Here is a 17,853-nt window from a genome sequence, read left to right on the forward strand (position 1 = left end):
AATGTGATTGCAGACTTTCTGTCGCGTCGTGAGACGGACGCTCCTTCTTAAGGGGGGGGGTGTGTGACGGGGTGCATAGCTACCGTCACGGTAGCGATACGCTACATACAGGAGACTGAGTGTGGGTTTGTCTTGTTTGTTTATGTATTCTGTTACCTTCATACTGTTTTAAAATCATTCATCAAACATGTCATTTATCATATGCACTACGACAGTTTAATACAATCTTGCAAGTACCATCATTACAACTTTCTGTTTCTTTCTGCTTGTTTCCATTTACCGTTAACGTCACCTGTTTTGTCGTAATAACCACTCGTCTTATGTTTATATGAGGGTTGGAGCACCGCGTCACCAGGGTTTATATCTATGTGAAATCTTCCGGGTAAACCGGAAGTGACCCCGAGTTATTATTTTTATTTTATTGCTGTCTTTTTACATTTTGGCTATGCCAAAATATAGCAATGGTAAACAGTTTAAAAGGTTAATTGTTTCTCGCTAGTGGAGGATAGAACGGAAGCTGTTTTAAAGCTGTTGTGTAACTGCGCTGGTAAACACCCCTGACGCAACGGGAAAATTGGTATGCACCAATTAGCAGTGGGGGTTAGGCCTACTTAGGCCGACGTTCAACAGTGGTTCGGGGAAGCTGATAGAGAGAGGACTTATGCCTGTATATTGCTCTCCTATGTTGGACTTGTTTAAAGGTCCGGTTTCCTGAAATTTTGAATTATGTTTTTTTTTTGTGACTCTCAAGCCTATTTGATATGCTGAGTCAACCTTTTGTATATATATAGATTTTTTTTTATGTTTTTGTTTTTTTGTTAATTTTTGTTCTATTTTTTTATCGCCTTAAGGGCCTTAAATTGGGATAAATAAATCATCCCATCCTATCCATCACTCCTCGTCTGCTCCTGAGTGTTTTTGTCATCTAGTTCAAGTCGCTCCAACACATCTACCCTTGACACTAACCACATAGAGAACACAGGCACACCCAACATTTTACCATTAACCCTAACCTGAATCATGTTTAAGTTTTAGCTCTGTCAAATCAACCAATAAACATCCTGTACTGTTAAGAGGAAGACAACCTTTTCCTTTTCACACTTTGCACATTCTCACGCTGTGCTTCCTCAGATAAAGATAGGTGGCACATAGTTAGCACATTGAGAACCACAGACTAAAAACTGCATACACAAAATATGTCCATACGCATGTATGGACTCACACAGGCCTTGTCCATTTGTACCGGCTGCTGTGCGGCGCAACATTGTATCTAGTAGATACAATGTTGTTCCGCGCAGCAGCCGGTACAAATGGGTTAAATAAAGGGCAGACCACAATGAGATCTACTGTTGCATAGCTGAAGTAACAGAGAACATAAGTTACTATATTAAAAAACTTTATTCACAATTACATACAATCATTTTCAATTTCATCTAACAAGGCTTGATTGCTATTTCGCAGTTAATGTATGGCTTTCAATTAGCTTCTTTTAAAACAACATGTATGGAGGCAGAGGATGACATTTTATTATTGTATGTCGCTTTGGATAAAAGCGTCTGCTAAATGCCCTAAATGTAAATGTAAATGATGACAGAACGTAGCAGAGATATTTTCAAAACCAACAAGTGAAACAGAACAGATTGAGACTACTTCATCCGCTGCCCTTGCATTCCAGCCCACGCTCAAAGTAGTCGAAGGACTCATACACGGGTACCTGACACTGTCAGAGAGAAAGAGAGACAGAGCATGTCAAAACAATTATATTATCATATTAATGATGGATTTGGGCGATGGACGCATTTTATTGAGAATCTGACCAATGGGGAACACAAATCCCGCTCCAATGATTTCAATGTTCCAACTCCTCAGATTATTGTTTATCATTGCGTACTTGGCAGTACTGTTATATTATTAAATAATGTGTTGTGGTTCCTCTTTGAGGAACAGGTAGGGGTTATGATCTTCTTGCTGAATGATGCCTAGAGGTTGGACTGGGGACATTGGGGGATCAAACCCGGTACTTTCTGGCTGGGAGTGGAACCCCCTCGCCCTCCGACAGACTCACCCACTGGGAGGACTCTTTGGACGAGCTGGTGCTGGTTCCGTCCACCTCAGAGTCCTCGTGGGGAACCTCACAGATCACCCTTGTTGCTTGGTCCAACCCTAACACACACACACACACACACACACACACACACACACACACACACACACACACACACACAAACTCCCTTCCTCTATCTTACCACAACTATACGTAAATGTTCAGGTAAACGTCAACAAATATGTACATTCAAAGACAACACTTCTATATACATTTAAACTCAAAAGTCTGTACGTTGAAAGTCATAAGTCTTGCTTAAACCACGTTTTGAATGAGCAAGCAGGCATGGGAGTTAAATGTAACCTCTTCTTATCACGTATTGGATGTGTTGCAAAGGATGCAAGCACAAATCTTTTGTACTTCTGAATGTTTTAAAGAAAAGCCAAATGTCGACATTTGATTTTCTTCACCTCCTGTCCATGACCTACTCAATGGATAGAGCCTCTAAACCACAAAGAGAAACACACAGACACTCTTCAACAGTTTACCATTAGCGACGGGCATAGTGAAACCTGTGTCATGTTTAGGTTTTAGCTTTATCTAATCAACCAATCAACACCCTGTATCGTTAGGTGGAAGAGTACTTTTTTCCACACGTTTCGCATTCTCACACTGCGCTTCCTTTGATCAAGTTAGTTTACCCATTGACATCTACGGACAAAAACATGCATTGGCAAAAGATCTAGACACACACACACACACGATCATAAACACACACGCACACTCACGCAAATACATAAAGAAACACAAACACTTACACACAAACACAAACACACATCTGCTACCATACACATAGATGCACACACACACAAACAGAAATGGACCCGTTAGAAATGCCCATCCAAAGACAATCAAAGAGGCAAAATATACAGACTCACCCAAGCGTGGCGAAAAATGCGACCATACACACAAAAATTGCTAAAAAAAGGTTTCAGATTCTTGCTAATGAGCTGAAATACAATAAGCTTTTCAGAAATTTCCTTATGGATTTACCAGGGTGACTATAAAAAGTTGTGGGTTCACGCTAACAGTCTGAAAGCTAGTGGAGTCAGCATTTTATAAAATGTCCGCTCTCTTTCAATTGGACCCTTTTGTACCTCGTCTCCTCCGCAGCTTCCACAGACATATCAGATTGACAAGGAGCGTGGCGGCCATTACTATCGCTAGCGAAACGATGACAGTGACCGTTGTGGCTTTAGTCGAGTCTTTGGTCAGACAAAGGGGTTGAAAAGGGATTGACAATATTAGCATTCAGTACATGGTCATTAAACAGAAGCTTTTATCCAATGACAATTACAGTGAATTCAGATACATGCCATTAAGGAGCAGAAAGGGGTGAGGGGGCATCTTGCTCAAGGATACCAACAGGTAAGACTACTGACATATGGGATCTTGTACCTTTCGGCCGGGAGTTCAACAACCCAAGGGGGGTTGAAAAGGGATTGACAATATTAGCATTTAGTGCATGGTCATCAAACAGAAGCTTTAATCCAGCTACCATAACAGTGAATTCAGATACATGCCATTAAGGAGCAGAAAGGGGTGAGGGGGCATCTTGCTCAAGGATGCCAACAGGTAAGACTACTGACATATGGGATCGAACCTTGTACCCTTTGGCCGGGAGTTCAACAACCCAAACCCCTAGCCTATCCTGTCTGATATAAGAATAGACGGCTAAACTCTGGTGCCTAAGTCAACAAAATATACTTTTGGTATGGAAGATAAACAAAACCAGTCTTTCAGGTAAAGGAAACCTACTTTTTTGCGTTGTTCCATTGGTGGGCCTCCGCCGTTCCGTGACAGTGATCATCGTGCCATTTCCCCTAAACTGAATAAGTATGGGCCTATGCATGGACACCCGGCAGACGTAGCATCCAGCGTGGTTGTGGGTGACGTGGGGAAGGGTCAGGTTGGCACAGCCGCAGGTTCTGTTGCTCACAGGTGACAGGGCCAGACCACAGCCCTCTCTGTCATACCGTTCGGCTGTCCATTGGTGAAGAGGTTGAACCTCATTTCTGGTCCAGTTCACTTTATAGTGTTGGCATTTGATGGTACTGCTACCCCCTGGAACTGCTAACGTACCCACCAAGTGTAGGCGTACCCCCGGTTGGGAATCCCTTTTCTTAAGGTCTTTATAGCAGCGGGAGGAAGATGAGTTATGAGCGGTACTCACCCCGAGCCAGCAGCGGCCCCAGAGAGAGAAGCAACATAGTCCTCAGTGGAAACTCTATCCTCCACTGATGCACAACTCAGCACTTGTGATCGTTCTCTTACAGACATCGCACCTCCCACTTCCATCAGACACACACACACACACACACACACACACTATACGTAAATGTTCAGGTAAACGTCAACAAATATATACATTCAAAGTCAACACTTCTATTTACATTTAAAGTCAAAAGTCTATACGTTGAAAGACATAAGTCTTGCTTAAACCACGTTTTGAATGAGCAAGCAGGCATGTGATTTAAATGTAACCTCTTATCACTTCTTGGACGTGTTGCAAAGGATGCAAGCACAAATCCTTCAAACTTCTGAATGTTTAAAAGAAAAGCCAAATGTCGACATTTGATGAGAATGGACGTCACAGACATTTTCTTCACTTCCTGTCCATGACCTACTTAATGGATAGAGCCTCTAAACCACAAAGAGAAAGACACAGACACTTCAACAGTTTACCATTAGCAACGGCCATAGTGAAACCTGTGTCATGTTTAGGTTTTAGCTTTATCTAATCAACCAATCAACACCCTGTATTGTTAGTTGGAAGAGTACTTTTTTCCACACGTTTCGCATTCTCACACTGCGCTTCCTTTGATCAAGATAGTTTACTCATTGACATCTACGGACAAAAACATGCATTCGCAAAAGATGTAGACGCACACACACACGCACACACGATCATAAACACACGCGCATACTCACGCAAATACATAAAGAAACACAAACACTTACACACAAACACAAACACACATCTGTTACCATACACACATACATGCACACACACAGGTTTACCAGAGTGAGCATAAAAAAATGTGGGTTCACACTAACAGTCTGAAAGCTAGTGGAGTCAGCATTTTATAAAATGTCCGTTCTCTTTCAATTGGACCCTTTTGTACCTCGCCTCCTCCGCAGCTTCCACAGACATATCAGAGTGACGAGGAGTGTGGCGGCCATTACTATCGCTAGCGAAAACGATGACAGTGACCGGTGTGGCGTCTTTAGTCGAGTCTTCGGTCAGACAAAGGGGTTGAAAAGGGATTGACAATATTAGCATTCAGTACATGGTCATTAAACAGAAGCTTTTATCCAACGACAATTACAGTGAATTCCGATACATGCCATTAAGGAGCAGGAAGGGGTTAGGGGGCATCTTGCTCAAGGATACCTACAGGTTAGAAAACAGACATTGGGGATCAAACCCAGTACCTTTCAGCCAGGAGTTGAACAATCCGAAACTCTAGCCTGTCCTCTGATATTCGAATGGTAAACTAAACTCTGGTAACAAACTAAACTAAATGTATTTTTTGTTTGCAAGGGAATCCAAACCAGACTTGAGGTAAAAAAAAAGCATACTTTTTTGCCATGTGCCGTTGGTTGGGCTCTGTCATTCCGTGACGGTGATCATCGTGCCGTTTACCCTGAACTTCATAAGCATGGGCCTATCCATGGTCACCTGGCAGACGTAGCATCCAGCGTGGTTGCGGGTGACGTTGGGAAGGGTCAGGGTGGCACAGCCACAGGCACCGTTGTTCACAGGTGACAGGGCCGGACCACAGCCCTCTCCGTCATACCTTACGGCTGTCAGTTGGTGAAGCATTGTAACCTCATTTTTCAACCAGTCCGCTCTATACTGTGTGTGCCTGTCCAGCAACAATGGAGAGTGCTGCTGTCTCCCTCGACGACCTCCAAATCTTCCGTCTCATACAGCTTTATATCCTTCTCTGGAGCAATTTCTGGAACAAGACAAAAGTGGAAGGACGTTGACATTTATTACTAAACAAGTGTTTCCCAACCTTTTCTGTCTCATACGTACCCCCATATCCTGATCAGCAAGATTCTGCATCAAAATCTTTCCATTTACTCCCTGGAACTGCTAACTTACACCCCCCCCCCCCCCCCCCCCCTCCCCCGAGTGCGTGCGTATCCCTTTTCTTAAGGCCTTTCTAGCAGCGGGAGAAAGATGAGTTATGAGTGGTACTCAGCCCGAGCCAGCAGCGGCCCCAGAGAGAGAAGCAACATAGTCCTCAGTGGAAACTCCATCCTCCACTAATGCACAACTCAGCACTTGTGATCGGCCTCTTACAGACATTGCACCTCCCAGTTCCATCAGACACACACACACACACATACACAAACAAACTCTCTTTCTCTATCTAACCACAACCATATGTGGAGATACTGGTAAACGTCAACAAATATACACATTCAAAGTCAACACGTCTGAACGTCCCATGTCTACACGTTGAACGTCATAAGTCTTGCTTAAAACACGTTTGGAATGAGCAAGCAGGCATATGAGTTAACTGTAACCTCTTCTAATCACTTCTCGGACGTGTTGCAAAGGATGCAAGCACAAATCCTTTGAACTTCTCAACTTTTAAAAGAAAATCCGGTCGACCAACAAAGGTACAGAACAATCGTCACAGATGCGTTCTTCACTTCCTGTCCGTGACTTACTGCATCAAGCCTCTTCTTCACCACACAGAGAAACACCCCCACTCCTCAACAGTTTACCATTAGCGACGGAAAGAGTGAAACCTGCCTCATGTTTAGCTTCTAGCTTTGTCTAATCAACCAATCAACACCCTGTATTGTTAGGTGGAAGATTACTTTTTCCACACGTTTCACATTCTCATATTGCGCTTCCATCAGATAAAGATAATTTGCTCGTTGACATCCATCGACAAAAACATGCAATCACAAATGATTTACACACACATACACACACACACACACACACACACACACAAACACACCTTCCACACCTTGTGGAAATAAAGGGCAGACCACATTGCAATCTACTTTTCCATAAATGAAGTATTAGAGAACATTAGTTACTAAAATACTTTATTCACAATTACATACAATCATCACTCATCATCAATTACTATCTAATAAGGCTTCATTGCTGTTTCACCGTTAATGTATGACTTTCAATTAGCTTATTAAAAAACAACATGGATGGAGGCAGAAGATGACAGAACGTATCAGAGATATTTTCAAAACCAACAAGGGAAACAGAACCGATTGAGACTCCTTCATCCGCTGCCCTTGCTTTCCAGCCCATGCTCAAAGTAGTCGAAGGACTCATACACGGGTACCTGACACTGTCAGAGGGAAAGAGAGGGAGAGACAGACAAAGAGAGACGGTAATGCCAACATTTTTTCATGAATTCATATAAATGAAAGTTTATGATCAACTATGTATGGTTTCCCTGGGGATTTAAACAATCATAACATCTATGCGTATTATGCAAAAAATTGTATTGATAATACGATTTTACAATTGATTTTACTGGTTTCTTTGAATGGGAATTCACCCACAAGCAACACAGTGGTCAAAAGTTGTTTTCTCATTGTGCAAAACACTGGCGGCATGATACTAACATAAGCTGTATCATAACATTAGTTGTGCATGGGGTGTGGGAGAGTATGTCTTCGTAATTCGTGTTTTGTTAAGACCGCACTCAGCAACATCACCTCCCCTTCCAACAAATACTTGAGTTGGACAATGGATGTATTTTTATCAAGAATCTGACCAATGGAGAACACAGATCCTGCTCCAATGATGTCAATGTTCCAACTCCTCAGATTATTCTTTTTTGTTGCGTACGAGACAGTATTGTTATATTAGTAAATAGTGAGCATTGTGGTTCCTCTATCAGGAAGAGATAGGGGGGATGATCTTCTTGCTGAATGATGCCTACAGGTTAGACTGGGGACATTGGGGGATCAAACCCGGTACTTTCTGGCTGGGAGTGGAACCCCCTCGCCCTCCGACAGACTCACCCACTGGGAGGACCCTTTGGACGAGCTGGTGCTGGTTCCGTCCACCTCAGAGTCCTCGTGGGGAACCTCACAGATCACCCTTGCTACTCGGTCCAACTCTAACACACAAACACACACACACACACACACACACACACACACACACACACACACACACACACACACACACACACACACACACACAAACAAACAGAGAAATGGACCCATTAGGAAAGCTAACACATTCAAACCAAACAAATACACCAGATACACAGACTCACACAAGTGCAATATAAAATGTTTCAATGCACACAAAAATGAGTATCAAATGTTTTCGGAATTCTAGCTAATAAGCTGAAATCTGTTGACCATCTAGCATTTCTTTAAATTAGTTTTCAGACATTTCTTTATGTGTTTACTAGGGTTAGTAAAAAAAGTTGTAGCTTCATGCTGAAAGCTACTGGACTCATAGCATGGTATAAAATGTCCGCTCTTTTGATTGGTACGATTTGTACCTCGTCTCCTCTGCAGCTTCCACAGACATATCAGAGTGATGAGGAACACGGCGGCCATTACTATTGCCATCGAAACGACGACGGGGACCAGGGACCAGTCTTTGATCAGACAAAGGGGTTGAAAAGGGATTGACAATATTAGCATTTAGTACATGGTCATCAAACAGAAGCTTTAATCCAGCTACCATAACAGTGAATTCAGATACATGCCATAAAGGAGCAGAAAGGGGTGAGGGGGCATCTTGCTCAAGGATGCCAACAGGTAAGACTACTGACATATGGGATCGAACCTTGTACCCTTGTACCTACTTTTTTGCGTTGTTCCGTTGGTGGGCCTCCGCCGTTCCGTGACAGTGATCATCGTGCCATTTCCCCTAAACTGAATAAGTATGGGCCTATCGATGGACACCCGGCAGACGTAACATCCAGCGTGGTTGTGGGTGACGTGGGGAAGGGTCAGGTTGGCACAGCCGCAGGTTCTGTTGCTCACAGGTGACAGGGCCGGACCACAGCCCTCTCCGTCATACCATACGGCTGTCCATTGGTGAAGAGGTTGAACCTCATTTCTGGTCCAGTTCACTTTAAAGTGTTGGCCTTTGATGGTTGTCAGACTCCAGCAACAATGGAGTGTGACGCTGTCTCCCTCGACGACCTCCAAATCTGCCGTCTCATACAGCTTTATATCGTCCTTGGTAATGATTTCTGGAACAAGACAAAAGCGGAAGCAAAAGAGCAGCAATAGCTGAGTACATTTATTTCACTTATTTAACAGGTTGGTATTGAACCGGGTATCTTTTGTCCAAAGTTTGACAGCCCTGCCTAGACACTACACATAATCCTCATCGGGATTTTACTCTGGAATTTTTTTATATTATGGTATGATATTAAATATAATATTTTATTATATTGAAATGTGTACTTAAATGATGGTTTCCTAACCTTTTTTTGTTTTTACGTACCCCCATATCCTGATCAGCAAGATTCTGCATCATTTGAACACATTTCAACATACATTGTATTTAAAATTATATTATTTTTTACCAATTTTACCAAAACTATTTGTGGGTGTAATAAAGGAATATCTAAATCTTTCCAGGTACCCCCTGGAACTGCTAACGTACCCACCAAGTGTAGGCGTACCCCCGGTTGGGAATCCCTTTTCTTAAGGTCTTTATAGCAGCGGGAGGAAGATGAGTTATGAGCGGTACTCACCCCGAGCCAGCAGCGGCCCCAGAGAGAGAAGCAACATAGTCCTCAGTGGAAACTCCATCCTCCACTGATGCACAACTCAGCACTTGTGATCTTTTTCTTAGACGTCACACCTCCCACTTCCATCAGACACACACACACACACACACACACACACCTCCCATACGTCATAAGTCTTGCTTAAAACACGTTTTGAATGAGCAAGCAGGGATGTGATTTAAATGTAACCTCTTCTTAGCACGTCTTGGACGTGTTGCAAATGATGCAAGCACAAATTAACTAAACGTTAATTTGTGCTAAACTGAACTAAACGTTTTTTAAAGAAAAGCCAGTCGACCAATGGTAGCCTAGATGTCGACATTCGATGAGATCTACAGCCAAAGACGTATTCTTCACTTCCTGTCCCTGACTTAAAGGCATAGAGCCTCTTAACCACAAACACACACACACACACACACCTTGTGGAAATAAAGGGCAGACCACATTGAGGTCTATTGTTCCTTAGCAAAAGTAACAGAGAACATAAGTGACTATATTAAAATACTTCATTCACAATTACAAACAATAATTTTCAATTACACCGAGCAAGGCTTAATTTCTATTTCACAGTTAATGTATGACTTTCAATTAGCTTGTTTAAAAACATGGATGGAGGCAGAAGATGACAAAACGTATCAGATATTTACAAAACCATCAAGGGAAACAGAACAGATTGAGACTCCTTCATCTACTGCCCTTGCTTTCCACCACACGCTCATAGTAGTCGAAGGACTCTGTGAAAAGCGAGGGCCGCATTTGCCCAGAGCTTACCAAGCCCGGTTTACCTTTGCATACACACATAACACCACACTACCAACAACAACACACCAGTTTAATCCACTTAATTTATTTACGCAACATGATACATAATTCACAGTTAACCATGCATTCATTTGTCTGTCAAAACACAACGCTCACAATTCAACTACCCTTCTTCCTGTCCGTCCGGCAAACTGGTCCATGCGGAACACATGCCGCATGAGAACTAGAGGTGGTTCGGTCGCGAACTGATTCGTTCGAACGAACGAATCGTTAGAACGAACGATCCGAACTGGTTCTTCTCTCTCGTTCACGTCGTTCGCGTCGGTCGTCTCGTTCGCGTCGGTCGTCTCGTTCGCGTCGTTCGTGACTCAGAATTGACTCCTCCCAGACCCACGACTCGCAGACAGTTCGTTCAGGAAGACGAGGGACCGAGGCGACTCACGGCACACACTGTTGCTTGCACTGCACCAGGAGCAGGTTATAGTTATAACTAGGCTTTACTTAGTTAGCTTCAACGATACATGAAGTAAACATACTTGGAACGTCCATGTAGGCCTACGCAGCAGCACTATGCGCAGGTGATGCCGCATGATATGCCGCAAGGCATATCATTATTAACTAACGCATTATCTTTGAGGTGAAGTAAAGCCTCAGGTGGTCCGTTACATTTTCTTGTCAAGTAGCCTGGTGTTTACATTTTAGGGTTAGGGTTTCACATTGTTCCTTTATCTCGGGTATTTTTTTAATATATAAAATTAACGATATTGACTCAACTTTCAGGATAAAGTGATTCGATTCGCCATTCGATTCACCGGAAACTCGACTGAACCAGTTCAGTCGAGTTTCCGGTAGCACTGAGTCTGATTGACTCAGCTGAGAACCATGCAATGGGTGCATTGCATGATGCGATTCACCGCTACCGGAAACTGAAACTGGACTGAACCGGAAACTGGGCTGAACGAACGAACGAACGATTCGCGAACGACTCATCTTGGCGAACTGACTGACGCGAACTGGTTCACGTAAACGAATCATTGAATCCACCTCTAATGAGAACTAGTGATGTTATGGTTTGCGTCGAGGCATCAGGCGTGAATCGAGTACGTCGGCTCCTCCCCCAGTGAAGCTCCGTATCGAGTAGGATTCCGTAGCGCGTGACGTTCCAGGCTAAATCTCGGGCTGTTGCGCGATATGGGTTCACAATTGGAACATCATTTACAAAAAGTAGACGCTACATTCTCAGTCATTCTCAGCCTTCATGCAGTTTTATTATTACAAGTATTAGTACTGTAGTTGATAAGACATTCTATTTTGCCCTTGATGACTTAGAATCTTTGACAAATTATTTATTTTCTTCCATGAGCTCGGGAGATATTTATGACGGCATTCTCACACACGTATCACTGAAATGACTTTAATTCTCAAATGTTTTGATGTTGTGTAATCACACGAAGTAAAAATCAGATTTTGGGCTGGGTTCACAGGAAACTCTGGGTTCACAGTGAATTTCATTCACCACAAGGTTTCCCTAGGGTACTCATTTGAAGCTTTGAGGTCGAACCACGTTATTGGTTCATCTGGCTGAGAGGCGTTGAAATTTCATGAGGCATCATCTCGGCACCACTAATGCAAACCAGGGCTATATTTTCTGTTCCAGGACAGTTCATTTGGTTTGCTAATGGCGGGCATTTGATATGTGTGGTGTGGCTCAGTGTAAAAGACAATATGAACGGGGGAAGGGGGAAATAACTAAAGAGGGACCAACAACGCCACCTGGGGAATTACACCCCAGAAAATATAGAACAAAGAAAATTAAACTATATTACAGAAATAAGGACACAGGTTCGAGAACTAAAGAGGCAAAGACAATAAATATGCTAACTTTTTATTACAATAATAACTAAATAAAGAAAACTGGAGCAAAACCAAACCAAACAGCAAAACAGGGGTTCTAAAACCCAGCCACCCAATGGTCAAACAATGAAACAGATAAAGGGAAAATAACACAAAAGCAAACTGATCTAAAGCAATCAAAACAAAACAGCAAAACAAAACCAAAACAAAACAGCACAGCTAAAACAGAACTAAAACCATACAAAACACCAGCCACCACCAAAAAACAAGAGACACTAATTAATAAAAGTTCAAATGGGAACTCAAAACTGTTAAAAAACGGGGACCCTACTCACCACCCTAGGAGGTAACCAACAGAGGCTGAGTTCAGCCATCTTGGCCCCTTTATCTTGCACCTGGGTGCAGGAGGAGGAGCTAAGATGGGGTTGCATTCGCAACCCCTACTGAGGTTCACTATATGCAACAGCTTGATGAGAGGCTGTAATCTTTGTTTGACTTTTGCAAGTTTTGGCACTGTAAATAAACCAGCACCATTTAGCTTCAGTACAAAACATTATGAATACATTAGTACTTCCTCTTACGTGTGGTGTTTAAAGAACACTTCAACTTCTACTCAAGTCACTTTTTTGATATAGTAGTACTTTTACTCAAGTCTGGGTCTCTAGTACTTTATACATCTCTGCAAAATACACAGACTCACACAAGTGCAATGAAAAATGTGTCCATGCATATAAAAGCTTTTCAGTTCAATGCTAATAAGCTGAAATCCGTTGACCACCTAGCAAGTTTTAAAATGTGTGGGTTCATGCTAACAGGCTGAAAGCTACTGGACTCATAGCATGTTATAAAATGTCTGCTCTTTCGATGTGAGCGTTTTGTTTCCTACCCCGTCTCCTCCGCAGCTTCCATAAACAGATCAGAGTGACGAGGAACACGGCGGCCATTACTGTTGCCAGCGAAACGACGACAGCAATCAGGGACCGCAGTGACACGTCTTAAGCAGACATAGCGCCCAGCATGGTTGCGGGTGACGTTGGGAAGGGTCAGGTTGGGCCGAACCACAGCCCTCTCTGTCATACCTCACGGCTGTCGGTTGGAGAATAAATTGACCCTCATTTTTGGTCCAGTTCACTCTATACTTTTGAGGATTGATGGTTCTCCAGCAACAATGGAGTGTGACGCTGTCTCCCTCCACAACCTCCAAATCTGCCGTCTCATACAGCTTTATATCGTCCTTGGTAAAGGTTTCTGGAACAAGACAAAAGCGGAACCAAAAAGAGCATGGAGTACAATTGATTTCACTATTTACAGCCAATCTGGGATCGAACCCGGTATCTTTTGTCCGAAAGTCGAACAGGTTAGCTAGTGCACTACATATAATCCTCATAGGGATTTAATCTGGAAAATGTTAATATTATTTTATGATATTTTAGGATATTAAATATAATTTTCTGTTACTTTGAAATGTGTACTAAACTAGTGTTTCCCAACATTTTCTGTCTATCTGTACCCCAATATCCTGATCAGTATGGTCAGCTACCCCCTCATTGACACCAAACCACAAATGTTTTCCTTGGGAATATATCATACTCTTATAATTTAGCAGTGGTGGGCTGTCAGGGCCAGCAAGGCCTTCTCTGCTGGCCTAAACACTATCAGAATAACTGATTTATGTTTTCATACATTTTTCCATGAATATGTATTAAATTAATTTCAATAGTCTATTCTCTTCATTTCATAGCTTTTCTCTTGGTTGCGCTGCTTCCACTACTGTATGATTTTGTTAGAGCTTTAATTCGATCATATTTCATCCATCATGTGTTGCCAGGGTCAAAGAAGCTTAAAGATTTGTAGCTTAAACTAAGTGGCAATGACGCTGTTGCTTTAACCAATCAGATTTCGAGTTGGCAACACCGAGGCCATCTAGCAGGCGTCCAGTGACGTCGGCATTTTCACGTCCTTTGATTGGATGCTCAGAGAGGTACTAGTCACAGCCAGCAAAGCCTCTATAGCTACCGGCACAAACTAAAATAAAGCGAATAATAAATAAATAAATAAAGCGATTCCCTGAAGCAAATTAAAACTTTCTCCACAAACACGACTGGACAGACTCGACTTTCAGCATTAGCCTCCATGGCGATAGAAAGGGACTTATTGTTGGAACTGAAACGCACAGATAAACTATACAACAGAGTAATCAAACTCTTCCTGAGGAAAGAAAGGAGGATGGACTTTGTGTACAAATAATCAGTAGTTTTGGTGAGTAATGCATTTTATTTAAATGTTTTAATATTTTTGTCATTTTATTAGGTTAATGTTGATGTTTCTGCTAGAGATGATGTATGTATGGCAGCTGTGGCTACAGTGAAAATAGACTTGTTGAATTGTCTTTATTGGGTTTCTTCCTTTAGTAATGGCATTCTTTCTTTCTACATTAGATACCTGTTTGTGAAGCAACAGGTATCTAATGCAGTATAACAAGAAGCTTGTTATACTGCATTTCTGTGTAATATTGATGGTTTCTATAGCCGTGGAGTCATAATGATGGCATTAAGAGGTGGATTAGTTCATGTAGGACACCAGTGAAGGCCTAGGTGTGAAATGCATGACCCGCCACTGTAATTTAGCATTATGGTTCATATTTAAGATGCCTAGTGGCCCAGAGGATTTTAAAACAGAAGAAGCAGAGCTGTACTTCTATTTCTGGTCTTCACTTTAGTGATCAGCAACATTCAGCAATAGGTATATTGAATACATTTCAACATATATTGTCATTCGCATTATTATATCTTTTTTATTTTTACCATTTTTACCAAAACTGATTTGTGGGTCTAATAAAGGAGTATCTAATTCTTCACAGGTACCCCCTGGAACTGCTAACATATCCACCGAGTGTAGGTATAGCCCCGGTTTGGAATTTATAGCAGCGGGAGGAAGATTAGTTATGGTTGGTACTCAACCTGAGCCAGAGAAGCAACAGATTCCTCATTGGAAACTCCCTCCTCCACTGATGCACAACTCAACACTATTTCTTTCGGACATCGCAACTCGCACTTCCATCAGACACACACACACACACACACACACACACACACACACACACACACACACACACACACACACACACACACACACACACACACGTTGAAACTTGCACGTCTTGCTTAATACAAGTTTGCAATAAGCAAGCAGGCATGTGAGTTAAATGTAAGCACATATCCTTTTAACTTCTGGGGCCCTATCTTGCATCCAGCGCAAATTACTTTCTACACTGACGCATGTATCGTTGCTAGTTTGCAACTGGCGAAGAGCGTTCTTTTCCCTCCACCGCCACGCATCCGTATATTACGGAATAATCTTGCGCCCCAAGGGGCGGGTCAGCGAAAGGAGCTTGTGTTCTGGCGCAAACTGGTGCTATTTTGCAGTTTCAGAAAACAATTCCGCCACAAACCAGGAAATACCTGGTTTAAAGTCGGTGGCGCGTTGTTCGGATGCTATTTTACGGGCGCATGCATAATGTTGCTTGTGCACTTCGCACATACACTTTGCTTCTCTCATCTACCTAGCCACCAGGGACGGCTGGTATCAATGGGCTAGTGGGGCTAAGCCCTCCCTATCTTTTACAATAAACATGAGAACATTATTAAATTAATGAAAATATTAAAATGTAATTACTAAAACTTAGAATTGGTTGATTTTGGTGCAACGGGGAAGCAACAGCACCAAATAATCACAAAAACGCAGGAAATACACACACATATATATATATATATATATGTTGTGTGGGGTTAGAAAAATTAGCCCAGACAGTTCGTCTGGGCTGACTTTTCTAAGCCCACGCTTAAGAAAATCAGCATCCAATCGGTGTCGTCCAATCGAGATTGACAGGTGTTATGACATACCCCCTTGATTTAGAGACCATTTGGGCTAAATTAATATAGCCCAGACCAGAGTGGTAGATATAACAGAGTGGCGACACTTCCATTGGACTCCGTTGTAGCGCCTACTTCCGGGGTATGGAGCCTCGAATAGTTCCAAACAACCATTTTACGGCGTAGGAGATCATTCATTTCCATTGCTGGCCGCCGAGTAACTTCTGAGGTAAATTGATTAAATAGCTACCTCTTTTGAATTATCAACTGTCTATATTGTATCAGAGGCCCTTTATGATGCATATACTGATATTTATTTGTATATGCACAGCGTAATTATATATATATTTGTCTTGGTAGACGACCGTTTGCCTGCTAGTTTGTTAGCTCAACTTCGCCATCTGTGAAGGTATCTCCAGGGGTAAATTGATTAAATAGCTACCTCTTTTGAAATTTCAGCTGTCTATATTGTATCAGGACCTTTATGAGGAATATACTGATATTTATTTGTATATGCACAGCGTAATTATATATATTTTTATCTTGGTAGACGACCGATTGCCTGCTGGTTTGTTAGCTCGACTTCGCCGTGTGATGGTATCTACACCAACAATTACAAAGTTCAGTAGTGAATCTAACTTTTAGTTAGTTAGTTATTTAGTTAGTTATTTATGTTGGATTGGGGAAGCCGTACATGTGGTAACCCTTCTCGGACCGATTGGAGCATCCAAATGCTGCACAGCCAACCATGGTATGACCATTTATCTATAAAATGTTAGTTGTAACCAATGAATCATGACACCATTGAAGATCACAGAGCGGGTAACAACTGTTCCTCAACCACTTATGCCCCGACTTTTGAGAATAGGTTAGTTCATGACCAAACGAGGATCCTCCCTCCTAAACCCATTTTGAATTTGCTCAGGGCTATTATCAGTATTGTAATTGCATAAAGTATAGTATATTTGCAACGTTATATGTTAATGGTTTGCCCTAAGTATATAGTGTTCCCTGCTGTGTCCATTGTTGAATCTGTTCACACAATCGCAATCACTTGTTCTTGTTGTCACACTAATTGTTTAATAAAAAAATACAATTTCATTCATCCAAGCGTAATGAGTTGTTATTCTTTAATATATTTGATACTTTGTGTGGCTTATATCTTTAAATGATCATGGTAGAACATCTTGAATACTTTGATTTAAAAACAGATGTAAGGTAAAAGTTAAGGTTAGGCCAGTATGCTAACACGAACGTGAAGCTTTCCCCCCAAAACTTAAAAACGTATCTAATAGCTTTCAGTTGTCCACCTACCACTCTAAAACAGACATTTACAAATATGCAATAATGCAATAATGCAGTAAAAAAATAATAACAGTCAGACAAATACTTGTATGTGTTTTTTCATTCATATTTACCATTCAATATTGAAATCTCTGCTGTCGTCCCATAGAATAACATTGAAAGCGCGGCGTGTTTGGAACTATTGAGGCTTACATGA

At 41.9% G+C, this 17,853-nt stretch overlaps 1 protein-coding gene across 2 annotated transcripts; it reads right to left on the reverse strand.

The window, feature by feature from the left end:
• Window positions 1-1,452: 1,452 nt before the first annotated feature.
• LOC307090844 (uncharacterized protein) lies at window positions 1,453-9,945 on the reverse strand. 2 transcript variants are annotated; one of them, XM_079757636.1, is made up of 5 exons: window positions 9,829-9,945; window positions 8,926-9,318; window positions 8,617-8,715; window positions 8,123-8,220; window positions 1,453-1,720 (listed from the first exon to the last, which is right to left on the reverse strand). In XM_079757636.1, the coding sequence occupies exons 1-5, from the start codon at window positions 9,884-9,886 to the stop codon at window positions 1,652-1,654; spliced, it is 717 nt and encodes a 238-aa protein (XP_079613762.1). In that variant the 5' UTR covers window positions 9,887-9,945; the 3' UTR covers window positions 1,453-1,651. The 2 variants fall into 2 exon arrangements, with proteins under 2 accessions (XP_079613762.1, XP_079613761.1); XM_079757635.1 differs by lacking the exon at window positions 1,453-1,720 and adding an exon at window positions 7,164-7,440.
• Between the last annotated feature and the right edge of the window lie 7,908 nt (window positions 9,946-17,853).

The sequence above is a fragment of the Pollachius pollachius genome (genome assembly GCF_949987615.1).
Source record: "Pollachius pollachius genome assembly, chromosome: 20".
NCBI classification, from domain to species: Eukaryota; Metazoa; Chordata; class Actinopteri; order Gadiformes; family Gadidae; genus Pollachius; species Pollachius pollachius.

Bases quoted from the DNA above. Each gene is read 5' to 3' on its own strand.
- LOC307090844 (XM_079757636.1), bottom strand. From the start codon at position 9,886: ATGGAGTTTCCACTGAGGACTATGTTGCTTCTCTCTCTGGGGCCGCTG. The intron at 8,716-8,925 runs GTAGGTACAAGG...GTCTGATCAAAG, and splicing joins CAACGGAACAACGCAAAAAA to ACTGGTCCCTGGTCCCCGTC. The intron at 8,221-8,616 runs GTACAAATCGTA...TTTGTGTGTTAG, and splicing joins GAAGCTGCAGAGGAGACGAG to AGTTGGACCGAGTAGCAAGG.